The 21,536-nt window shown below is 39.9% G+C and overlaps 1 protein-coding gene across 1 annotated transcript in view; it reads left to right on the top strand.

Moving 5' to 3' along the window:
* NCKAP5 (NCK associated protein 5) overlaps positions 1–21,536 on the top strand; it is a 734,641-nt gene that overhangs the window by 72,725 nt on the left and 640,380 nt on the right. Inside the window, exon 3 of the mRNA XM_045287417.1 lies at positions 3,820–3,883. Coding sequence (XP_045143352.1) covers positions 3,820–3,883 — 64 coding nt within the window. The remainder of the gene's footprint in view (positions 1–3,819; positions 3,884–21,536) is intronic.

The raw sequence follows: 21,536 nt of genomic DNA, 5'->3' as shown, positions 1-21,536 counted from the left end.
TCTACCCAGACTAACACACCCCACTAGGCTTTATACGTCCTCCTTGCCATCAATTTTAGATCTCATGTTCCCTTATCCCTGAGTTTGTTGGCTCCCCACTCTCCCCACCTATTCCCTCTTCTCCCATATCCCCCCAGAACTGCCAGTTCCATAATTTTTTCCTGAGGATTGTTCATTCTGCCTATCTTATATAAATAGACATAGAGCAAAAGCAAAACAAAAACAAACAAACCTCCCCAAACAACCCAACAGATAGTTCCAGGTCTGCATGCTGACCCTTATGTATGTTTTCCGATCAAGTCTGATGAAGTGCCAAGCCCTGCCCCCTGAGTCAGAAGTCTATTTTCAGGACTCCTCTGGGACTTGGTTACTTTGCTCCCCTTGCTGCCCTGGTGCACTTCCTTCACACCCCCCACACCCCCACTGTGCATGGGGCAGACTGGGCACTGTGTCTCCAGTGCTGTCCCCCATAGCGCTATGGGTCAGTGAGGGAACAGTATGTCTCACGGTGGGGCCAACCCAATGGTCCTCTCTGTGCATTGGCTGCCCTGAGCAGGGATGTCATCCCCCAGGACTGGTGGGCCATGATGAGGCAGGCTCACTCACATGCTCTCTCTTTCTCTCTCTCCCTCCTTCCCTCCCAGTTCACTCTGAAGTGGTCTTGACAGACCTGCCTCTCTCCCCGGGGTATATCTTCAATGCGGCATTGCCTTCTTCTGGGGAGGAAGTCAACATAGCTCAGCTTGGGCCCAGCTTTGTCATCCTTCTGTTAGCTCGCTTCTTCATGTCAGTATGTTGCCCTCAAGGCTTGGTGCTCTGGGCTGGGGTCTGGTCCCTCTCTTCCTTTCCACAGTGGACTCCTATCGTACTTGTCCTTTTGTGCTTGGCTAACTTCGCTTAGCATAATTTCCTCCAACTCTCCCATGAGACAATGTGCTTCATGCACTCATTGCTGCTTTTTAGGGCCATATGTATGTATATACCATTTGTCAGTTGATGGAAATTTAGATTGTTTCCAGGTCTTCCCAATTGTCTTCATTTTTCTACATCATCAAATCACTGTCCTTTCACATCCCTCTTCATTTGCTCCAGGACAGCCCTGATCTCAGCAGCCAGGTCCAGGTGGGAGGAGGAGAAGGGATGAGAGTGTATCCAAACGACTGTTTTTTCAAAAATCAAATACCCCTTCTATGGAGTTAGTTGTTGGTGCTTGGGCCAGTACTCCATAGCAGTTCTAATTACCAAAGTCTAAATTCAAGCAAACCTTGCATTCTTTTTTTTTAAATACTGTTTTGTACATTCTAAATTCTTGATTTTTTCCACATATATTTCAGAAGCAATTTATTACCTTCTATGAAAGATCCTGGTGGGATTATGATTGGGATTGTATGGAATCGATAGGTTAATTTGGTTTAAATGAACGGTTAATGATTTTAAGCCCTCCAAATTCATTAATATAATTAATTATGTTTTCATTTGTTTACGTCTCCATTTTTCTCATCACTCTCTAGTTTTCAGTGTGGCAGTTTTAGAAACTTTTGTTAAATTTCTTCTGGAAATGTTTTATCATATTTAACACTATTGTAAGTGGAACTTAAAAAAACTTTACTTAAGTACATAAAAGTAAGATAGATATTTGGCATATTAACTGTAGAGCACATGCTAACAAATTCACTTGTTGGTCATATAATTGTGTAAATTCCTTGTGGTTTTTCTCTGTAAACAAAGATGTCGTCTGTGAATCAAGAGAGTTTATACCTCTTTCTTCTTGACCATTAATTCCTTTATTTCCTTTTGCTTATCTTTTTGAGCTAGTTAGATGTGTTATTCATCTTCTCATTTCATGTAAATGGAGATATAAAATGTGTTTTTTTGAATTTTATTTCTTTCTCTCAATATTATATTGAGATATATATGTTTGGGTTTTGGGGTTTTAGGGGTGATTAGTTATAATTCTATGAATGTTTATGAATCCACTCCATTTTGTAATGAATAGTTACCTTTTCAATTTAAGGCTATTCTGTGTACTGTTTCTCTGAACATTCTAGTAGATTTCTGTTAGTGCCGGCATGGATGCATTTCTGTTGGGTTTAATGCCTTCGAGTGGAATTGCTGGGTAGCAGATTATACTCTTATGTTCTGTTTTCTTTGTCCTTATGTGAATTGACCATTCTTAACCCTTTACTATCTTTACGATGGGTTCTAAAGAGAGTAGACATAAACGCGTGTGTTTATTTCTCAATTTTAAACCAGAAGTGACTTATTATGTTCTCTGATTTTTCTCACTCCTTTCATTTATCATTGCATCTGCTTGAGTCAGACAAGACATACGGCCCTTCCTTGCTTTCTTTCAAAAAGAGGGTCATGCCTTTTGCCTTCATGACTTCTTCCCATCTCCTACCCTGCCCTTCTTACAAGCTGCATGCCCATATCCTGCCCGAGGCCCCCAGCAGTGCCAGGGCTCTAGATTCTTCTCTTCTTACCCGTGCTTTGGGTAGTTATTTCAATAGAGCGATTCTTATAAAATGTTAGTCAGCTTTAACCAAACTCAGACACATGCTTTCTTGGCCGTCATAGGCATGCTAAAGGCCACATAATCCGGAGAGGAGAAATCTTGTTACAGCATTGGAAATTAGGCTGCATCTTCTGTGTGTGTGTATACAGCTTAGTCCTCTAGTAGACAAGGGCAGGAAATACCACTCATATCGTTCAGCAGAAAAAGTCCAAGAGAAATCCCTGCTAGACGTGAGATTTGGGGATTCTTGAAAGTGTTTGTTTATGCCCTTCTTCATCTAGCAACTATTTTAAGAACATCTGAAAAGATACTCAGAGTATAGGCATTTATCATTTTACAAATGTTAGCGGTTCTTACAATATTTAGTGGAGACTGATTTTTATTTTTATTTTTAACATTTTATTAGGGGCTCATACAACTGTTATCCCAATCCATACACACATCAATTGTGTAAAGCGCATTTGTACATCGTTTCTCAAAACATTTTCTCTCCATTTAAACCCCCGACATTAGGTCCTCATTTTTCCCTTCCCTCCCTGAGACTGATTTTTAAAAGTTGAATTAGAATTTTAATTTCAAGGGACATATGATGGATCCTGTTGTAAAACAAATAATGGTGTTAGAAATACAGCATCTGATTTAAAGACTACATTTGCACATTTGCCTGATCCCAGAAATGGATACGAAAGAATTTTAGTCTTTGACATAAAAGAAACCTAAAATTAGATGCAAATACTTCAACTATAAACTAGCTGTAACTGTGTTCAAGTAACTTTAGCCTTTTGAGCCTCAATGTATTTATCTGTAAAATGGGGATGATTATATCACTTAGATTTGTTGCCAAGCTCCTATTTAAGATTACATAAAAATGTCCATCAAATTTAAGGATGGTCTGGAGTGTTGTTTTTAAAATTTGATTATGAGTACAGAGAGTATAGAGAACAAATAAAACTCATGGAAAATATATTAGGAAAGTTAAGGTAGATTTGACACCTCAAGTAGGTTAGCCATGGGTAAATATATTTAGAATTATACTAACACACTTAACGCCAAGATTTTCCCCAGCGTTAATCACTTATTTGGATACATTACATCCAAGGCAAAAACATCTCTTTCCTGACACTTCATGTAAACAATGCACTCATGATCAATTGCTTTAAATATTTATCAGAAGGATAGAAGAGGAAGTGAGCTCAACCAAAGGAGTTCCTCTGGAGCCTTTGAAAGAGCCTTTCAAAGTCCTGCCAGCATGGCCTCTACCCTGAGACGAATGATCAGCTAATCACCTGCTTTTGTTTCTCTAGGGAGAAGCTGGCGGTGGCCCAACTGCAGCGAGAAGTTGCCCAAAGGAGAAGTGAGGGAACCATGGTAAGTCCTGGCCGGTCCCTCCTGGTCCTCAATCTGCCACTCGGAGACCTCTTGCCTGAAAAGCATTCTGTCTCGCGAAGAGGCTATCTGAGGAAAATATTTGCTTACAGCAGATTTAATGATGTGTTCACAATGCAGTGTAGACCATTCTGCTGTTGGGAGGGGGAGGAGAAGTCCTGTGTGTATGTGTATGAGAGGATGGCCTGTGTGTATGTGTGAGAGAGGTTGTGTGTGGGTATAAGAACGAGAGAGACAGAAGTAGCAGAGAAAGGGAGAGTGTGAGGGCATGTGGGTGGGCGTGAGAGAGACTTGGTTCTGAAGATGATGTTCCAAAGGTGATCTGGCTTCATTTTATAAATGCCTGTTGGATGCCCAGGCTTCCGGCCGGGAGCATGTTGTTCATACATGAGGATTCTTAGTTTTTAGAGGACAATTGCACCTCACGGAAGCCAGTCAGATCCGCAGACTTGTAAAACAGCCGGAAGGACGGTACGATGCTTGCATGTACACGTGTCCTTTCTTGCTCCTTGGCGCTGTTGGCAACACCTGCCTCCCTGTCCTCTTCAACTGATGCCGTTTGGAGAACTGATGCTTCCGGGTGTGTTGAATTGGACGAAGAATCAGCATGGTTGTTTGGGTTCACAGCAACTCTACTCTCTAGACTGCCTTTGCCCACATGCCTGCCGGTGTGCCACTCTGCCAGCAGAGGTGCTGTCTGGTGACCCAGAGCAGGATGTGCATACATCTAGCTGCTGCTAATCCCTCTGAAATGAAAATCTAGTGGCAGAGGTTTCTTTCCCCCCATTTCTGATAAAGGATGGCATTTTTCAGGAGAAGAATTAGCTGGAAGCGATCTCACCCAGGTTGCTGTTCAGCATAAAAAACGTAAGACCTTATGTAAAAATGTTCTAGTAGGCCACTGGACATCCCCTTACAGAAGTGTCTCAGGGAGGAGACAAGCCAGTCAGGGTGCGATGTAGCAACGATGAAAAATACAACTTTCCTCTAGTTCCTAAATGCTCCCCCGCCCTTATCATGATCCGAACTCTACCTTGCAAGTCTGGGTAGACCAGAGGATGTACACTGGTACAGATAGGAACTGGAAACACAGGGAATCCAGGGTGGATGATCCCTTCAGGACCAGTGGTGTGAGTGGTGATACCAGGAGGGCAGAGGGAGGGTGGGTTGGAAAGGGGGAACCGATTACAAGGATCTACATATAACCTGGCCCCTGGGGGACGGACAACAGAAAAGTAGGTGAAGGGAGACGTCGGACAGGGTAACAATTTATAAATTATCAAGGGTTCATGAGAGAGGGGGAGCAGGGAGGGAGGGGAAAAAAAGAGGACCTGATGCCAGGGGCTTAAGCGGAGAGCAAATGTTTGGAGAATGATGAGAGCAATGAGTGTACAAATGTGCTTTACACAATTGATGTATGTATGGATTGTGATAAGAGTTGTATGAGCCCCTAATAAAATGATTGGGAAAAAAAGAAAAGAAAAAAATGTTCTAAAAAAGAAAAAGTTTATTCTAATTGCTGAACAAATAGTTGGAAAAATCACCAGTGTTTTATTTCCCTTATTTTGATGATGGTGATACATTTCTTTAACCTTTTGAAATCTGTTTACGGCGTTTCTACTGTGTCCAGCTGTGTCTTGGCATCAGTGGGCAGAGACACAATCTTCCTGCTTCTAGTAAAAGTCAGCCGGTGGGCAGGGCAATGAGGAAAAGGGCCTGGTGAAGTGGGAGGGGGTAGGCTAGGAGACTGCAGTATTAAAGAGCCTATGCTACCAGTAGCAAGGAGCCTTCCTGGGTGGTGTAGTGGTTACTCACTGGGCTGCCGTCTGCAAGGTCTCGAGTTGGAAACCCGTAGCCGCTCCAAAGGGGAGAGGTGGGGCTTTCTGTTCCCACGAACTGTTACAGGCTCAGAAACCACAGGGGCAGGTCTACCCTATCCTGTGGGGCCCGCTATCAGTTGGCATTAGCTTGATGGCAGTGAGTTGTTGTTTTAGTGGTACCAAATCCCTGAAATATTAATTTTTGAGCCAATCTGAAGGAAGCGGGCAGGTGAGTCATGGAAGCAGCCCAGGCCAGGGGAAGCCAGGCAGTGTCAAGGCCGGTGGTGTGAGGACTGCAGGAAGGCTGCTTTGGCTGGTGGGCAGGGAGGGGAAGGCCCTAGAGGAGTTAAGTCAGAGAAGAGATCGCGGCTCAGGGCACGTCCTCCTGAGCCCCCTGGATCTCTGGGCCACACTTTGAGTGATGAGAGCCATTGGAAGACTTCGAAGGAGAGAGTGATGTGATATGATTTAATACTAGATACATGCTATCATTCATTCTCCCATCCCAGAATTGCTCATATCTCGGTTCCCTAGAGGTACCCGGAACCCTGATTTATCACCGGTTCCCTTTGTTTTATTTCCTCCCTTCTTTCTCAGTAACATTTTCTCCCTCTCGACTTACTTGCTCAAACCCCTCTGAGTTCTCCCTTTTCTTACGTTCAGCTTTTCTGCTTTAAGAATCCATTTTTTTCCACCCTGAAGTCCAGTTTCTCTCAATATCTGGCAGCTCCTAAAATCTGGCTGTTTTATTAATCCTCTGGATACAATTCTTGCTGCTATAAGCCCCAAACTTCTGGCCTTTCTGCGGTAGGAATGGAGAAGGGGTTGCCCCTAGCAGGTCACCATTAATTTATAAAGACGACGTTTACTGTGAACCCCACTGCCCTTGAGCCGGTTCTAACTCACTTGAACCATGGAGGACCGAAGAGTACTTGCCACATCAGGCCTCCAGGCCTAGGAGTCTGTCTGGAAGTTTCTTTAAGCCACAGGGCAGCAGCTGGTAGATGTGACCCACCCATCTGTCAGTTAGCAGTCAAGCACTTGACCACTGTGCTTCCCAGCCTCATCTTAGTAACTGGTCATTTTAAAAATCATTATGATCAGAAAGGTCCTGTGGAATCTGTTATAGAAGAACTCGTTTTAAAAAGAGACATTTAATTAAACCGAGGCAAATATTTATTTAAAAATACTAAACAAGTCTGTTATAAATAAAATTTAATGCAGAACATTTCCTTTATCTTTATACATCGAATGAATCTTCGCTCACAATACATTTCAAGAAAGTATCTATAGCATTCTTTTGAGAGACTAATTGTTTTAAATGTACTTTCCCTTTGGAATAATTACAGAATTACAGAAAAGTTGCAAATGTGCACACCCGTTAGCCAATTTCCCCGAGAGCTGATATCTTGGGAAACTCTGATACAACTGAAAATAGCTAAGAGGTAAACATTAGTATATGACTATAAAGTTCATTCTAGAGTTTGTTAGAATTTTATGAATGATTCCACTTTTCTGTGTCTATCTTCAGTTCTGGAATCCAGCCCTGGCTGCCAACTTATGATTTTAATGGCTAGCTTGAGCACAGAAGTAGGCGTAGAGGGACCATGAGTTAGGAGTCAGTCAGGTCTAGAGTCAAAGCCCAAGTCCTGCAGTAATTAACGATGCTACTTTAGACCCGTCATGTGACTGGTGGTTATGAATTCTGTATGCTCTTTGATTCTGCTCTTCTTTTTTTTTATCTATATAACCCCCTCCCTGAGGGACGGACAACAGAAAAGTGGGTGAAGGGAGACATCGGTCAGTGTAAGACATGAAAAAATAATGATTTATAAATTATCAAGGGTTTGTGAGGGAGGGAGAGAGGAGAAAAATGAGGCGCTGATACCAAGGACTCAAGTAGAGAGAAAATGTTTTGAGAATGATGATGGCAACAAATGTACAAATGTGCTTGACACAATGGATGCATGTATTGATTGTGATCAGAGCTGTATGAGCCCCCAATAAATTGATTTAAAAAAAATAAAATAAACTTTAAAAAATCTTGAAACACCCTGCCCCCCCCCCCAAAAAAAAAATAAGGAAAATAGTCTGGTAAAATAACCAATTATTCAATACCATGGGTCGGCAAACTTTGGAGATGGAAGAGTCAATCCTGTCCTTCATAACACCTTAAAAATTATTCCAGAGCCATATATATATATTTTTATAACGAAATCACCATTCTCTGAATAGTGTCCTGTAAATTAAACCATGAGAGTTTCATTTTCATTTTGATTTTGACTTCAGAGCCACATGTACATCCTTAGGGAAAGAGCTGCCCATGGCTCCAGAGCTGCAGTGTACCCACCAAAGTCAAGGCCCTTTGAACACTCTATTAACCTGGGTTTGGGTTTCCTCCTCTAGCACAGTGGTTGTCACCCTTCCTAATGCGACCCTTTACTACAGTTCCTCATGTTGTGGTGACCCCCCAACCATAAAATTATTTTCGTTGCTACTTCCTAACTGTCATTTTGCCACTGTTATGAATCCCGTAACCCCTGTGAAAGGGTCCTTCAACCCCCAAAGGGGTCGTGACCCACAGGTTGAGAACTGCTGCTCTAGAAACAAGGGATGGTAATTAGAATGTCAACAAGCACCTGGGACAATGTCTGGCATTTACAAGTGCCCTGTGATGCCTACCATGGTGATTGTTGTCATCGGCTGTTCCATCCCAGTCTTTCTCCGGGACTACTCTGCCTCAGGAGTGATTGACCGAGAAAGACCTAATCCGACTGGACTGATTCTGCTCTTTCATGTCTTCATTTTGGGTATGGTTTCCTTCAGGAATTCAAAGTCTTATGTCTATTTGACTTGTTCTTCATTTCTTCTTCCAGAAAATAACAATCGGCATTGCTTTTTCCTTTTTAACTATTGCAAAGATAGAGGTAGCCCATTTGCCAACTTCACATGTTTCTACAATTATGTGTAACATGAGCTATACAATTCAGTGCAAGCAATGACACCAGTCTTGTACAACTGGCACCAACATTCATTGACATGGTTGCCATCCTCACAAACAGGAGCTCCCTGCTAGCCAAACAGATATTCCCTGCTTTGCCCTTTTCTTCCATCCCCTGTAGCTATATTAAATTCTCATCTGTAAGTGTTCACTCTAAGAGTTTCATATTAGTAAGCTCTTCGATATTTGTCTTTTTGTGATTGACTATTTCATTTATCATTATGCTTTCAAAAGTTACTTGTATTGCAGCAGGTATTGTGTTTAATGTCTTGTTCATGGCAGTGTGGTATTCCGTATGTAGATTATCCCCATTGGCAAATCGACTCATCTGCTATGGACATTGTAGTTGTTTACATCGTTGAACTATTTTGACTTGTTCTCCACTGAGCATTAGGGTACATGTGTCTCTCAGCATTGTTGCTTTCAGATCTCTTGGATAGACATGATACTTAGCAGTGGGAATGCTGGGTCATTTCATACTTCTTTGAGTGTTATTTTTAGAAATTTAGGTGTAAAAGACCATCCGCTTTTTAGAGTGTAAGGATTTCTTTTTCTTCTTGTTGATAAGAATTTGATAGATTTTTCTATATGTAATATTTTGCAAATGACAGGTGGAAATGTTTTGCTGCAAAGTAGGGTTCAAGAGCAAGTTCCCTGCCAAATTGATAGCCAAGTGTTCAACATTCTAGTTTTTAAAATCATCCTTTTCCTATTCCAAATATCCATATCAATTTGAGTCTATTTTTGGACTGTTTATACTTCAATTGATCTTTGTCTCTTTTTGTAGTATTCTAAATGTATTTACTTATTGGACATTTGCAGTTACTTCTGATTGTAATTCTCCCATCTCAACTGATGCTAGCAACTTCATTTGTGGAGTACCATTATAAGTTAAAAATATACCTTCAAATGAACGAAAATAGCAAAAAAAATTTTTTGCATATGTATGTATAGCACAATCACAATAAGAGAAAAATTATTCAAAAATGATATACGTAACAATTCAATACATTTTTTGTTTCATGAGAAAATGCTGTTTTCAGGTGCTGTTGAGCTCTTGCTTACATTTCAAAGAAAGAGCATTTGCATAGCATTTGCTCATCTGTTTTGGGGGGACAGAATCATGAATGTCTGAAGATGCTGTCGGCAAAGATATGTAGAACTCATACAAAATGGAGTAACCATGAACAGTGGATATGTAGGAATTGGAATTTTTTTTCTTGCTGGTGGGAATGTAATTGATGGCAACATTCCAGAAATCTATTTTGTGTTACCTAGCAAAGTTGAAAAGGAGCTCTGAAGGTATCGTGGCATATGCATTGAGCTGCTAAGCCCAAGGTCCTAGTTTCAAACCCACTAACCACTCCCCAGGAGGAAGATGCGGTTGTCTACTCTTATAAAGATCTGAAGTCTCTGTTCTGTTGTAGGAATCTGTAGGGTGTCTGTTCTGTAGGGTCACTGTGAGTCCGAATTGACTTACTGGCAGTGAGTTTGAGTTTGAGTTTTGAGGAGCTCATGGGTGGCACAGATATTTAAGCACGCTAATGCTACGTGAAAGGTTAGCAGTTCAAACACACCCTGAGGTCCTGTAGGAAACAGGTCTGGCCATGGGCTTCTGAAAGTCCACAACCTTGAAATCTCAGTGGAGCAATTCTGCTCTGCAGTCAGTGGGGTCTCCCTGAGTCTAAATAAATCCACTGGAACTAATATCAACATTCATGTTGATGTTGAAACAGTCCATCATTCTATATTTTTGTTTCTATCCTACATAATTAATTCTATATCTTTGTTTCTATCCTACATTCACCCCAACATAAATGGAATGGGCTTCAGAAAGATACATTCCTTAGCACTGTTTCGAATACTGCAAAAGCTGAAACAAGCTCAAGAGAGGTCTCTCCAAGCCAGTTTGAAACTGCTCACGCAGGACCAAGAGAAATAAAGGGCAGCATGCATTTTGTCTTGAGCACCTTATGGCAAAGATGGAGTTTACGAATAAGATGGCTTGTGCACCAGGGCAGTGACCTTGCACTGGGCCAGGTTCTTTCATGAGCATAACACACTGTGGGAACCAAACGGTCTCTTAACCAATTTATTCCAATAGCCCTTCACACATATCAATGGCAAGTTAAGGAAAATGGGGAGGACTTACCATCAAGAGTGAGGGAGAGAGTGAGTTCTGTTCCTTTGCCCCTCTGGGCTCTTAGCTGGATTTTTGTACACTTTTTGTGGGGGTAGCTGTAGGTGTGGGTGTTCAGTCTGATAAGGGGTGCGACCTCAAGTGTTTAGTCTGATAGCCTTGGATTCTGGCCAATTTCGGCAGTCTTTATGTTGGTTACTTCTTTATCCTGGGTAGCCTTCTTGTCAGCCTTTTTATTGTCCATGGTGACTCCATTTCGTATGCTCTTTTCACATTTCATAACCATCAGATCTCTCATGCACTTGATGTTGACCCTCGTTGTAAACAGGCCAGGAGCCCGGGAGACGTGGTGCGCTACAAATTGGATTGCTAGCCACAAGGTCAGCAGTTTGTACCCATTCATTGCTCCACAGGAGAGAGATGGGACTTGGAAACCCAATGGGACAATTCTGCTCTGCCTTCCAGGGTCATCATAAGTCAGGATAGACTCATGAGCAGTGAGTTTCGTTTGGTCTTGGAGACAATGGGCAGCATTGCCCTACTCAAAGATGGCTGTCTGACTGCCTCTCTTCCAACATGTGCCAGTTGGCTGCCATCTTTGAATGGGGCTCTTCTGGCTGTTTTTCACTTGGGTCAAAATCAAACTTGCAAGAGATATGGTTGCTATGCAACACAGACAATATCTTTGAGTCTCTGACCTAGGAATGAAATATTGTCATCTGTTTTGAAGTTTTGCCTCAAAGTTCCTCAAGAGGGGAATGAATGAAGGATTTATTTTATTTCACTGAAATATTACATAGTAGTTAAAATGAAGTAGGTCTGAGTGTATCAACATGGAATAATTTCAAAAACATAATAGTAATAATTGATACCATAGTAGGAAAAACATTGTGGGAGTAATGCATACTGAACTGTATGTAAGCCATACTTCTGGGGAAAGGACAGAAAAACACTTGAGGTATAGTCACTTTGGAATGAAACAAAAATGTTCCGTATTCATTAAATCTAGGTGAAGGTAAGTGATGTCTTATTATTTTCTGTGTTTTGGAAACATTTTATTAGAAATTTTAAAATAATTTAAATAAAAATCTTAACATTTAAAAATAAAACCATACAGGTATCAGGCATTAAAAAACAAAAAATTATATCATTTTGAATGAGGGGGAGTGCAGAGTGGGAATCCAAAGCCCATCTGTAGGCAACTGGACATCCTCGGGGAGGAGAGGAGCCAGTCAGGGTGCAGAGTAGCAACAATGAAACATACAACTTTCCTCTAGGTCCTAAATGCCTCCTCACCCCCTCTATCATGATCCCAGTTCTACCTTGCAAATCTGGCTAGACCAGAGGATGTACACTGGTGTAGCTAGGAAGTGGAAATACAGGGAATCCAGAACAGATAAACCCCTCAGAACTAATAATGGGAGTAGTGATACCAGGAAGGTAAGGGGAAGGTAGGGTAGAAAGGGGGAACCAATTACAAGGATCTATATATACCCCCCTCCCTGGGGGACAGACAACAGAGAAGTGGGTGAAGGGAGACGTTCGATAGTGTAAGACATGACAAAATAATAATAATTTATAAATTATCAAGGGTTTGTGAGGGAGGGGTCAGGGAAGGAGGGAAAAGAATGAGGAGCTGATACCAAGGGCTTAAGTAGAAAGCAAATGTTTTGAGAATGCTGATGGCAGGAGTGTACAAATGTGCTTGACACAATGGATGGATGGATGAATTGTGATAATAGTTGTATGTGCCTCCCCCAAAATGATTTTTAAAATAATAAATAAATAAAATAAAGCCATAATACCATCAAAATAAACAGTGAGAGAAATTCAGAAATATTAAATGGTCTAGATGGAGATTAAAAATCATATCATATGTGATTTTTGTGAACTTGGCCGAGGGGAAGGCGTGTCGAAAGAATGACATCAGGGTTATAAACAGTAAGGGTAAAAGATGGGGAAGAAACAATGAGACAATAGGTCATTTCTGTTGAGTAAAAGGTTCCATAAAGCAAATGAAGAAATTAAACATTTCAAAAATTACAGCAGATATGACATGAAGACGCATAACTTCCAGGGATTTTCAGGGAAGCTCTCAGAGGATTGTAGTGGATTGCATAGGTACATCCCACCTTAAATCATGTGTAAAAAATTGAATCAGACCATGATCATTTGGATTTCCTTAGGATTCTTTCAAGTGGAAATAATATGACCATTTAGATTTTCTTAGGGTACTTTAAAGTAGAAATGGTGACCCTCAAGAGCAGTGTTCTCAACCTTCCTAATGCCGGGACCCTTTAATACAGCTCCCTATGTTGTGGTGAGCCCTCAACTGTAACATTATTTTCGTTGCTCCCTCATAACTGTGATTTTGCTACTATGAATCAGGCAACCCCTGTGAAAGGGTCCCTCAACTCCCCAAAGGGGTCACGACCCACATGCTGAGAACCGCTGCTCAAGAAGGCATTTTTCTTCATCATGTAGCATGGCCCTAGCCATTGAATCCCTTGCTGACCCTGGAGTCAGACTTTTAATCTATGTCAGGAAGGCTCAAGCTGGTAGAATATTGCTACCAGGGAATTATATTGAGATTTTGTTTCCATTTCCAGCACAGCAAGAATTTTGGAAGACAATGTAAGAACCTGAAAGAGTCTTTCAGTCTTGTGGGTGGTTGGAATGCCTTACTAAGTCTCCACGTTAAAATTGGGGAGGAAAACTAATTGCGGAGGAATAGTAGTCTACTGCGCAGCAGAACGCTCCCTGCTTTATTATACTTGTTATGGTTTTTTTTTTTTGCACTTTTACAAATTGAATTTAAATGGGTATATAGTAAGATAGGTATTTCTTTCCTTTTTAAAAATTAATTTTGATGTTTTTGTTGAGAACGTACACAGCAATGCATACACCAGTTGAGAAGCTTACCCATGTCCTGTTTAGTGACATTGATTATATTCGTCAAGTTGTATAGCTGCTCTTCTCCTTCGGAGGTGTTCCCTCTGTTCATGTAAACACCCACACCCCAAACGCTTCTGAATAGTCTTGGGAGCTGCTTCAGTCCATTTGAGGCCACCTAGAGAGCTCTTAAACGAGGGTAATGATCAAGACAGATCTTTAAGCGAGGCTGTTGCTTCGTTCTAAGAAAACTTCAGGGATGGTGTAAGGTTTCAGGGATTATTTCAGGGCAACCATCTCAAGGGTTCATGCAACCTCCATGTGCCAGAAAGCGTGGAGTTCATAGGAATTTAAAATTCCACTCTACATCTCCCCCTTTTGGTCAGGATTTTTCTGTGGAACCTTGAACCAAAGATTCAGTCATGTTAACTTGGCACCATTCTCTTCAGAGCTCGTGGCAAAGGAGGTAGTTGTTCGTGGAAGTAATTTCCCATTCATTTCGTATCCTCCTCCTGTTCTGTTTTTTCCTTCTTTCTCCATCGATTCAGGTGGACAGAAAAGCCAGTTGCTGTGTCTTGGGTAACTGCTTGCAAGCTTTTAAGGCACTATACACAGAACCGAAGCACCAAATGTGCTATTAGCCCAATTAATTAGGATGTCCCATGATCCCATGACCCTAACCCTCCAAAGGAAGAGACTAAATCCCATGAAGTTTTTGATTTTATATAAGCAGCCTGAGGAAATATGTTTGTGCGTGTGTGTGTTCATTATAAATATGCCTGTCGCAGCTTTTTATCAATTCAACTTTTTGCAGGTAGACAATATCCTGATAACAATTACACTAATAGGCTGCGATGTTTCCATAAGCTACCATTTCCCCCTCCCTCCAACCCCTTATTCATCACAAATAAATTTTATTCTCTATGCATTTACTCTTTCCTGTCTTTTATATAAAACTCAAACCAGACTCACTGTTAACGAGTTGGTTCCAACTCCTAGCCACCCTATAGGACAGGATAAGTCTGCCCCTGTGCGTTTCTGAGACTAACTCTTCACAGGAGTAGAAAGCCTCATCTTTCTACTGTGGAGCAGCTGGTGGTTTCGAACTGGTGACCTTGTGGATAGTAGTCTAATGCATAACCCACTACACCACTAGGGTTCTTATTTTACATAAGTGAGGCCATATAATATTTGTCCTTTTATGATGACATAGCCATTGAGGGAAAGTGTGGAAGTTCATAAAAAACAAACAAAAAACAACTAAATGTAGAACTGCCATTTCACCTAGCACTTCCACTCATCATATATACATGTACCTGACAGACTGGAAAGCAGAGACCCAAACTTCTACACCAGCATTCATTTCAGCACTGGCCCCAAGAGCCGAAAAGGAGGAATAACCTCCAAGCCCTTCCACCCAGGAATGGATGGACACGGTGCATGTGTTTCAGGCAAACACTTACTCCTCAGACAGCAGGAGAAACGTGTTATGGTGAGTCAAAACACACGCGCGCTCACACACGCCTCTTAGTTGTCTGATTTGGTTAATGTAGATGATGTTTTCAGTTGAGAAATTTACACCTCCATCACAGTACAGAATGCTCCGATTACATAAAAGTACCCTTTCTCTTCCTAAGCAACTGTTACGATACTTTTATGGACCGTAATTCAGGAAGTAGCTTTGCCTGTTCTCAAACTTAATGTAAATCCTGTCATCCAGTATGTTTCCTTTTAATATGTCTCTGGCTTCTTTCCTTAAACATAATGTGTGGGAGATTCACCTATGTTTTGTGCATCTCAGTAGGATTAAAAAAAATAACCATCTAGTATTTCATTGTATGAATAAATCGCAGTGTGTTTATCCATTTTCCTTTTAAAATATATTAGCATTTTTCCATTTGCCCTATCTTGAATGGGTTGCTGGGAAATCTTTGTGCAGTTTCTTTTGTGGACTTTGATTTAACTTTCTCATGGATAAATACCTCTGGTTATGATTACCTTTCAATATATATTGATAAATATTGATGTTGTTCATTGCATATTGGCTACTTAGATTATAATAATTTTTTGTTAAGTGTCTTTCAGAACTTTTGTCCATTTTAATTGGGTTATTAATTATATTTAAAGTAGAACTTTAGTTTGTTCTACATGGAAGGCCATAAGTTGAGGAAACACATTTTAATTTTTATAAAAATATACTGAAAATACATACAGAGCCTTCAAAAATTCAAATTACTTTTCATTATTTTCTTCATGCTGTGCAACCATTCTTCCTATCCCTTTCCAAATTATTCTACCACTTTTAACATTTGGTTGGTGGCCAATATGAAAAAACAAACCACACAGAAAGCAAACCTTTCCTTTTACGTCTGCCCCAGACTCAAAGCCAGTATTGTTGGGTTGCATCTCAAGTCATAATGATGCCACAGGACAGAGTAGAACTGCCCCTTTCAATTTCTACCACCACGACAGACTATAGCATCTTTGTTCCCCAGAAGGAAGAGTGGCTTTGAAGCACCAACTTTTCCCTTAACCCCTGTGTCATTAATACTCTTTAATTTCTTTATGGCAGAGTAAGACACCATTGTATGTATATACCACATCTTGCTTACCCAAGCATATGTTGATCACTGACTCCTTCAGTGTATTCTACCTTTTGTTACTGCTGCTGGTTACACTCTTTGTGGACACAGTAGATGATGGCTCCACAGGGGTGTTTACTGGTGTGATCTGTCGCAAGTGGATTGGGTCGGGGGCTTGTTGTCTGAGGTTGGTCCTCTAGGTAGGCAAGTAGTCTGGTACACAACTCATTCTACTACTCAAGGACTTCCTTGCTACCATTAAGGATTGTGAAAAATATTTCAATGACCATTGGTGGACAATTTCTGTCTGTTTCCACTTTCACTTCGCTGGGTCCATGTTTAAGATTGGAATTCCTGGGTCCTAGGGCAGTGGTGGCGACTTACTGGACTGCTAACTGGAAGGTCAGCAGTTCCAAACCACCAGCTGTTCTTTGGGACAAAGACAGGTTTTCTATTTCCTGTAAAGAATTACAGTCCTTCCCGACCCTATAGGGTTGCTATGAGTTGGAACTGACTCAATAACAGTTGAGTTTTTGGAAGGTTATAACCTTTTCATTTTACTGTAGGGAAAATATTCATAACACATCTCTACCCATATAAGTCAGTCACATTGAGTACATTTTCCCAGTTACCATTCTATACTTCTCCAAAACATTGCATCCCTTTGACATAAGCTCAATGTTTCCTAAGCACAAGATCCCCCCTCGTCTCTTCCTTCCCACTCCTGATGACCAGAAATCATCTTTGGTTTTGGCATATTTGATTATTTGCTTTCTCTATATCTGTCCTTTTGCCATTGAGTTATTTTGCTCTACCGGATGTTTTCATGGTCCATCCATTTTGTAGCATTCACCAGAACTTTTTAAGGAATTGCTAGACTGGTCCCCACAATGACTTCGACTTTACATTCCTATCAACAGCACACAGGGTTCTAGTTGATTTACAATCTCACCACATCTGTTATTTTCTCTGGAATTACTGTTGTTCTTTCTTGTTTGATTATTACTGCTAGGAGTGCGGCTGTAGCCTCGTCGTGATTTTGGTTTGCATTTCGCATTTCTCTAGTGGAGCCCCAGGTAGCATAATAGCGATGGCTGTGATCCATAAGGCCAGCCTTATCTAGGAAGTACAATAGGGCTGTCTACTCACATGAAGGCTTAACAGCCTTCAAAACCCACAGGGGTAGTTCTACCCTGTCCTAGAGGGTCGCTGTTTGTTGGCATCAAGTCAATGGCAGTGCTTCAATTGTGCCCTGATGGCATGGGGGGTTAAAGCACTTGATTGACAACCAGAAAGTCTCGAGTTCAAACCCAGCATTCTCTCTGCGGGAGAACATTGTAGCTGTGAGCCTCAGTCAAGATCACAGCCCTCGGAACCCTATGGGGCAGTTCTACTCTGTTTATAAGTAAGATCACTCCGAGTGGCAATCCACTCGAAGATAATTTTCTTTATAATTACTGATGACTTGAGCATCTTTTCATGTGCTTTCTGGCCATTTTTTTTGAATAGTGAAATTGGAGAAATGGGTGATTAGGCATCATGTCAAGTTTTTGATGGGATGGTTTGTGTTTTTGTTGTGGCGTTGCAGAAGTTTTATATATTTTCATATTAGGCCTTATTGAATATATGGTTTCAGGAAATTTACTCCTACTTTATAGCTTGTCTCCTCATTTTATGATAAAAATCATTTGATTAACAAACATTTTAAATTGTATGGCATTTAACAAACTTAAAATTTTTTTGTCTTGTGCCTTTGCTATTATAAACCATCATTAAAAGCTGAGTCTCATAGTCTTTCCTCTAACTTTTGTTCTAAGAATTTTATGGTTTTAGTTTTTACAAGTAATCCTTGATCCATCTGAATTGGTGTGTATGGTTTTCTGCACATAAAAAATCTGTCTTCTTGGCACCACTTGTGGAAAAGATTCTTCCTTCTCACTGAACAGACTTAGTTCGGCAAGTTTTCCCGATGTAGAAAGTCAGTGGAAAAGTCATATATATATAAATTTTCCCCCATTAAATTGTCCTGGCATCTTTGTAAAAGATGAGTTGACCATAAATGTGAAATTTATTCTACTCTAGATGCTATTCCACTGACCTGTTTTTATGCCACTAACATAATCTCTTGATAACTGTATCTTTTAAAGCAATTTTAAAATTGGGAAATGTGAGTCTTCTGAGTTTGTTGTTCTTTTTAAGATTGTTTTGGGTATGTTAGGTCCTTTGCAGTTCTTTATTCATTTTAGGGTCAGCTTGTTAATTTCTACAAAAATTGCCAGCTGCAATTTTGATAGAGATTACAATGAATCTCTCTTACGTTTCATATGAATGATATCTAGAATTTGTGTACTCTGTGTCTTTACATAGCATATGATTTTGAGATTCATTTTTGTAATATAGATTAATAGTTTCCTCTTTCCATTGTTCAGTAGTATTTTATTGTTTGAAATATATGTTTCAAAAATTATTTTATAATTTCTGTTGCTGCACATTGTAATGGTTTCCAGCTTGTAGCTTAAGACAAATGAGTAGTTTGTCGTATTAATTAACAAGTATTTATGTACATTTAGTTTTAAAATATATATATTAATCATTTTATTGGGGGCTCTTATAGATCTTATAACAATCCATAATTCAATTATATTAAGCACACTTGTACATATGTTGCCATCATCATTTCCAAAACATTTTCTTTGTACTTGAGCCCTAGATATCAGCTCTTCTTTTTCCCCTCCCTCTACCACCCTCTCACCCTTGTGAATCCTTGATCAGTTATATATTATTATTATTTTGTATCTTACACTGCCCATTGTCTCCCTTCTCCCACATTTCTATTATTCATCCCCTTGGAGGGGGTGGTTTATGTGTCCATCATTGCTATCGGTTCCTCTTCCCCTCATGGTATTGCTACTCCCACTACTGTTCCTGAGGGGTCCTGGATTCCATGTGTTGAGCGCTCTTTTCTGTACCAATGTACGTATTCCAGTCTAGTCGGATTTGTAAGGTAGAACTGGGTCATGATAGTGGTGGGGAGGAAGCATTCAGGACGTAGAAGAATGTTGTGTGTTTCGTAGGTGCTACAATGCACGCTGGTTGAATCGTCCCTTCCTTGTAACCCTTCTGTGAGGGGATGTCCATTTTTCTAGAGATGGGCTTTGGGTCTCCACTATGACCCTCCTTGTTCACATTGATATAATTGTTTATTTTAGATCTTTTGATGCCTGATACCTGATCCTGTCAACAACTTGTGATCATACAGGCTGGTGTGCTTCTTCCATGTAAATTTTATTGCCTCCCTGCTAGATGGCCGCTTGTTTAACTTCAAGCATTTAAGACCCCAGACACTGTATCTTTTAATAGACAGGCACCATCAGCTTTGTTCACCACATTTGCTTATGGACCTATTTTATCTTCAGTGATTGTGTTGGGAAGGTAAGTATCAAAGAGTACCAGGTTATTAGAACAAAGTGTCCTTGGTTTAGGGAGGCTTTGAATAGAAGATCAAAGTCTGCCTGCTATCTTACTACTTAACATATAAATATATTGTATACTTAATTTTTGTGGATATCAGTTTTTATTTCTTTTGGATAAAAACCAGGGAGTGCACCTGATGAATTGTATGGTGAGTGTATGCTTGACTTTATAAGAAACTATTCAGTTTTCCAAAGAAGTTTTTACATGTCCATTTCTACATGCAGTATATCAGGATTCCTGTTGATTGACATCCTTGCTGGCCTATGGCAGTGATCGCCATTGTCATTGTACTCGATCCAGTCTAGTGGATATGTCGTCACCTATCATTTCCATTTTAATTGAACTTTCCTTGATAATAAAATACGTTTCATCTACCTGTTGACCATTTATGTCTGTTAATTTACGTTTGCATGATTTTCCTCTCACAATAGTATTCACTCTTGTGATCTTTTTCTTTTACCCCATGTTAAAAATATTATTAGTTTGTGTTTTTGTTTTAGTAGTTTTGTAATGGGATTTCATGTTTATAACCATGATTTATTTGGAATTTATGTGTCTGGTGTCAGTTAGGAGTTGATATAATGTTTTAAGATGTAAATATGTAAAAACATTATATTTTTGTACAAATAATGCAAGTCCATCTTCCCTGTTTGTTTGTGAACCAAATGCTTCCAAAGTGGTAATTTCAGAAGCACGATGTCAATTTATTTTTGTCATGCTAAAAAATTACCATATTCTACTTATAATAATATCTAGTGATGGAGAGAGAACAGTTGTCAAACAAACATAGAAAGCTTGTGTTATTTTTATAAAATTTGTGGTATTTGTTGAAATTAGGTTTCTTTCTTTACTGAAAATCTCTTAACCTTGTGTGTACCAATTGACACCCAGACTCTCAATTCTTTTTTTCACTCCTTATTTATCCTTTGCCAATACCTCACTGTTTCATTATTGTGATTTTATAGTAAGTTTTAAAAGAATACAGTGTAAGTCTTCCAACTCCATATTCTGTCCCCAAATGTTTTCTGTATTGTTATTCTCCTTAGCTCCCTCATGCCCCTTTCTACCAGAATCTTCCTGGGATGATCATTGCAATGCCATTATTAATCTAGAGAGCAGTGGTAGCTAAAAGGAGAACTGTATCGAATTTTTCAATCCTTTATTATGACACACATTTCTGTCTTTCTTAATCTCTCTCAGCAATATTTTGTGGTTTTCATTTAGATCTTTTGAATTTGTTATGTAAAAAATTAATCCCAATTATTGACTGTAGTGACTGCCAATAGAGAGGAAGGTCTTTATACATTCTATGTTCTAAATGCTGTTGCTGGTTCTCTGCTTCAGCATTAATGAAGGTTCTTCCACTTCCTTCTGTTTTCTGAGGTGCCTCAGCAATTCCATTTGTTGGTCTTCAACTTTCATCAAATTGTTCTTCAAATAATCTCCCTCTTCCCTCTTGTGCGGATCGGAGATTTTCCATTGATTTAGCTTGATGTTCACGATTCTTTGGTTACCACTATTTTGCTATTAAGTCAATCCAGTGAACATTTAATTTTGTTAGCTTACTTCTCAGACAGAACATTTTTTTTGCTTTAAAAAAAAATCTTCTAGTTTGCTGAATTTATCTTTTCTCTCAAGAGCACACTAAAACGTAGTTATAACAGCAGCTTCAGATTTTTTGGTAAGTTTAACATTTGTATCCTTTCTTAGTTTTTGTATCCACCCC

Source organism: Echinops telfairi, unplaced genomic scaffold (assembly GCF_000313985.2).
Source record: "Echinops telfairi isolate 266 unplaced genomic scaffold, ASM31398v2 ScPeMD7_15;HRSCAF=58, whole genome shotgun sequence".
NCBI lineage: Eukaryota > Metazoa > Chordata > Mammalia > Afrosoricida > Tenrecidae > Echinops > Echinops telfairi.
Note: the sequence above shows the minus strand (reverse complement) of the source record. Positions and strands in the feature narration are given on the sequence as shown.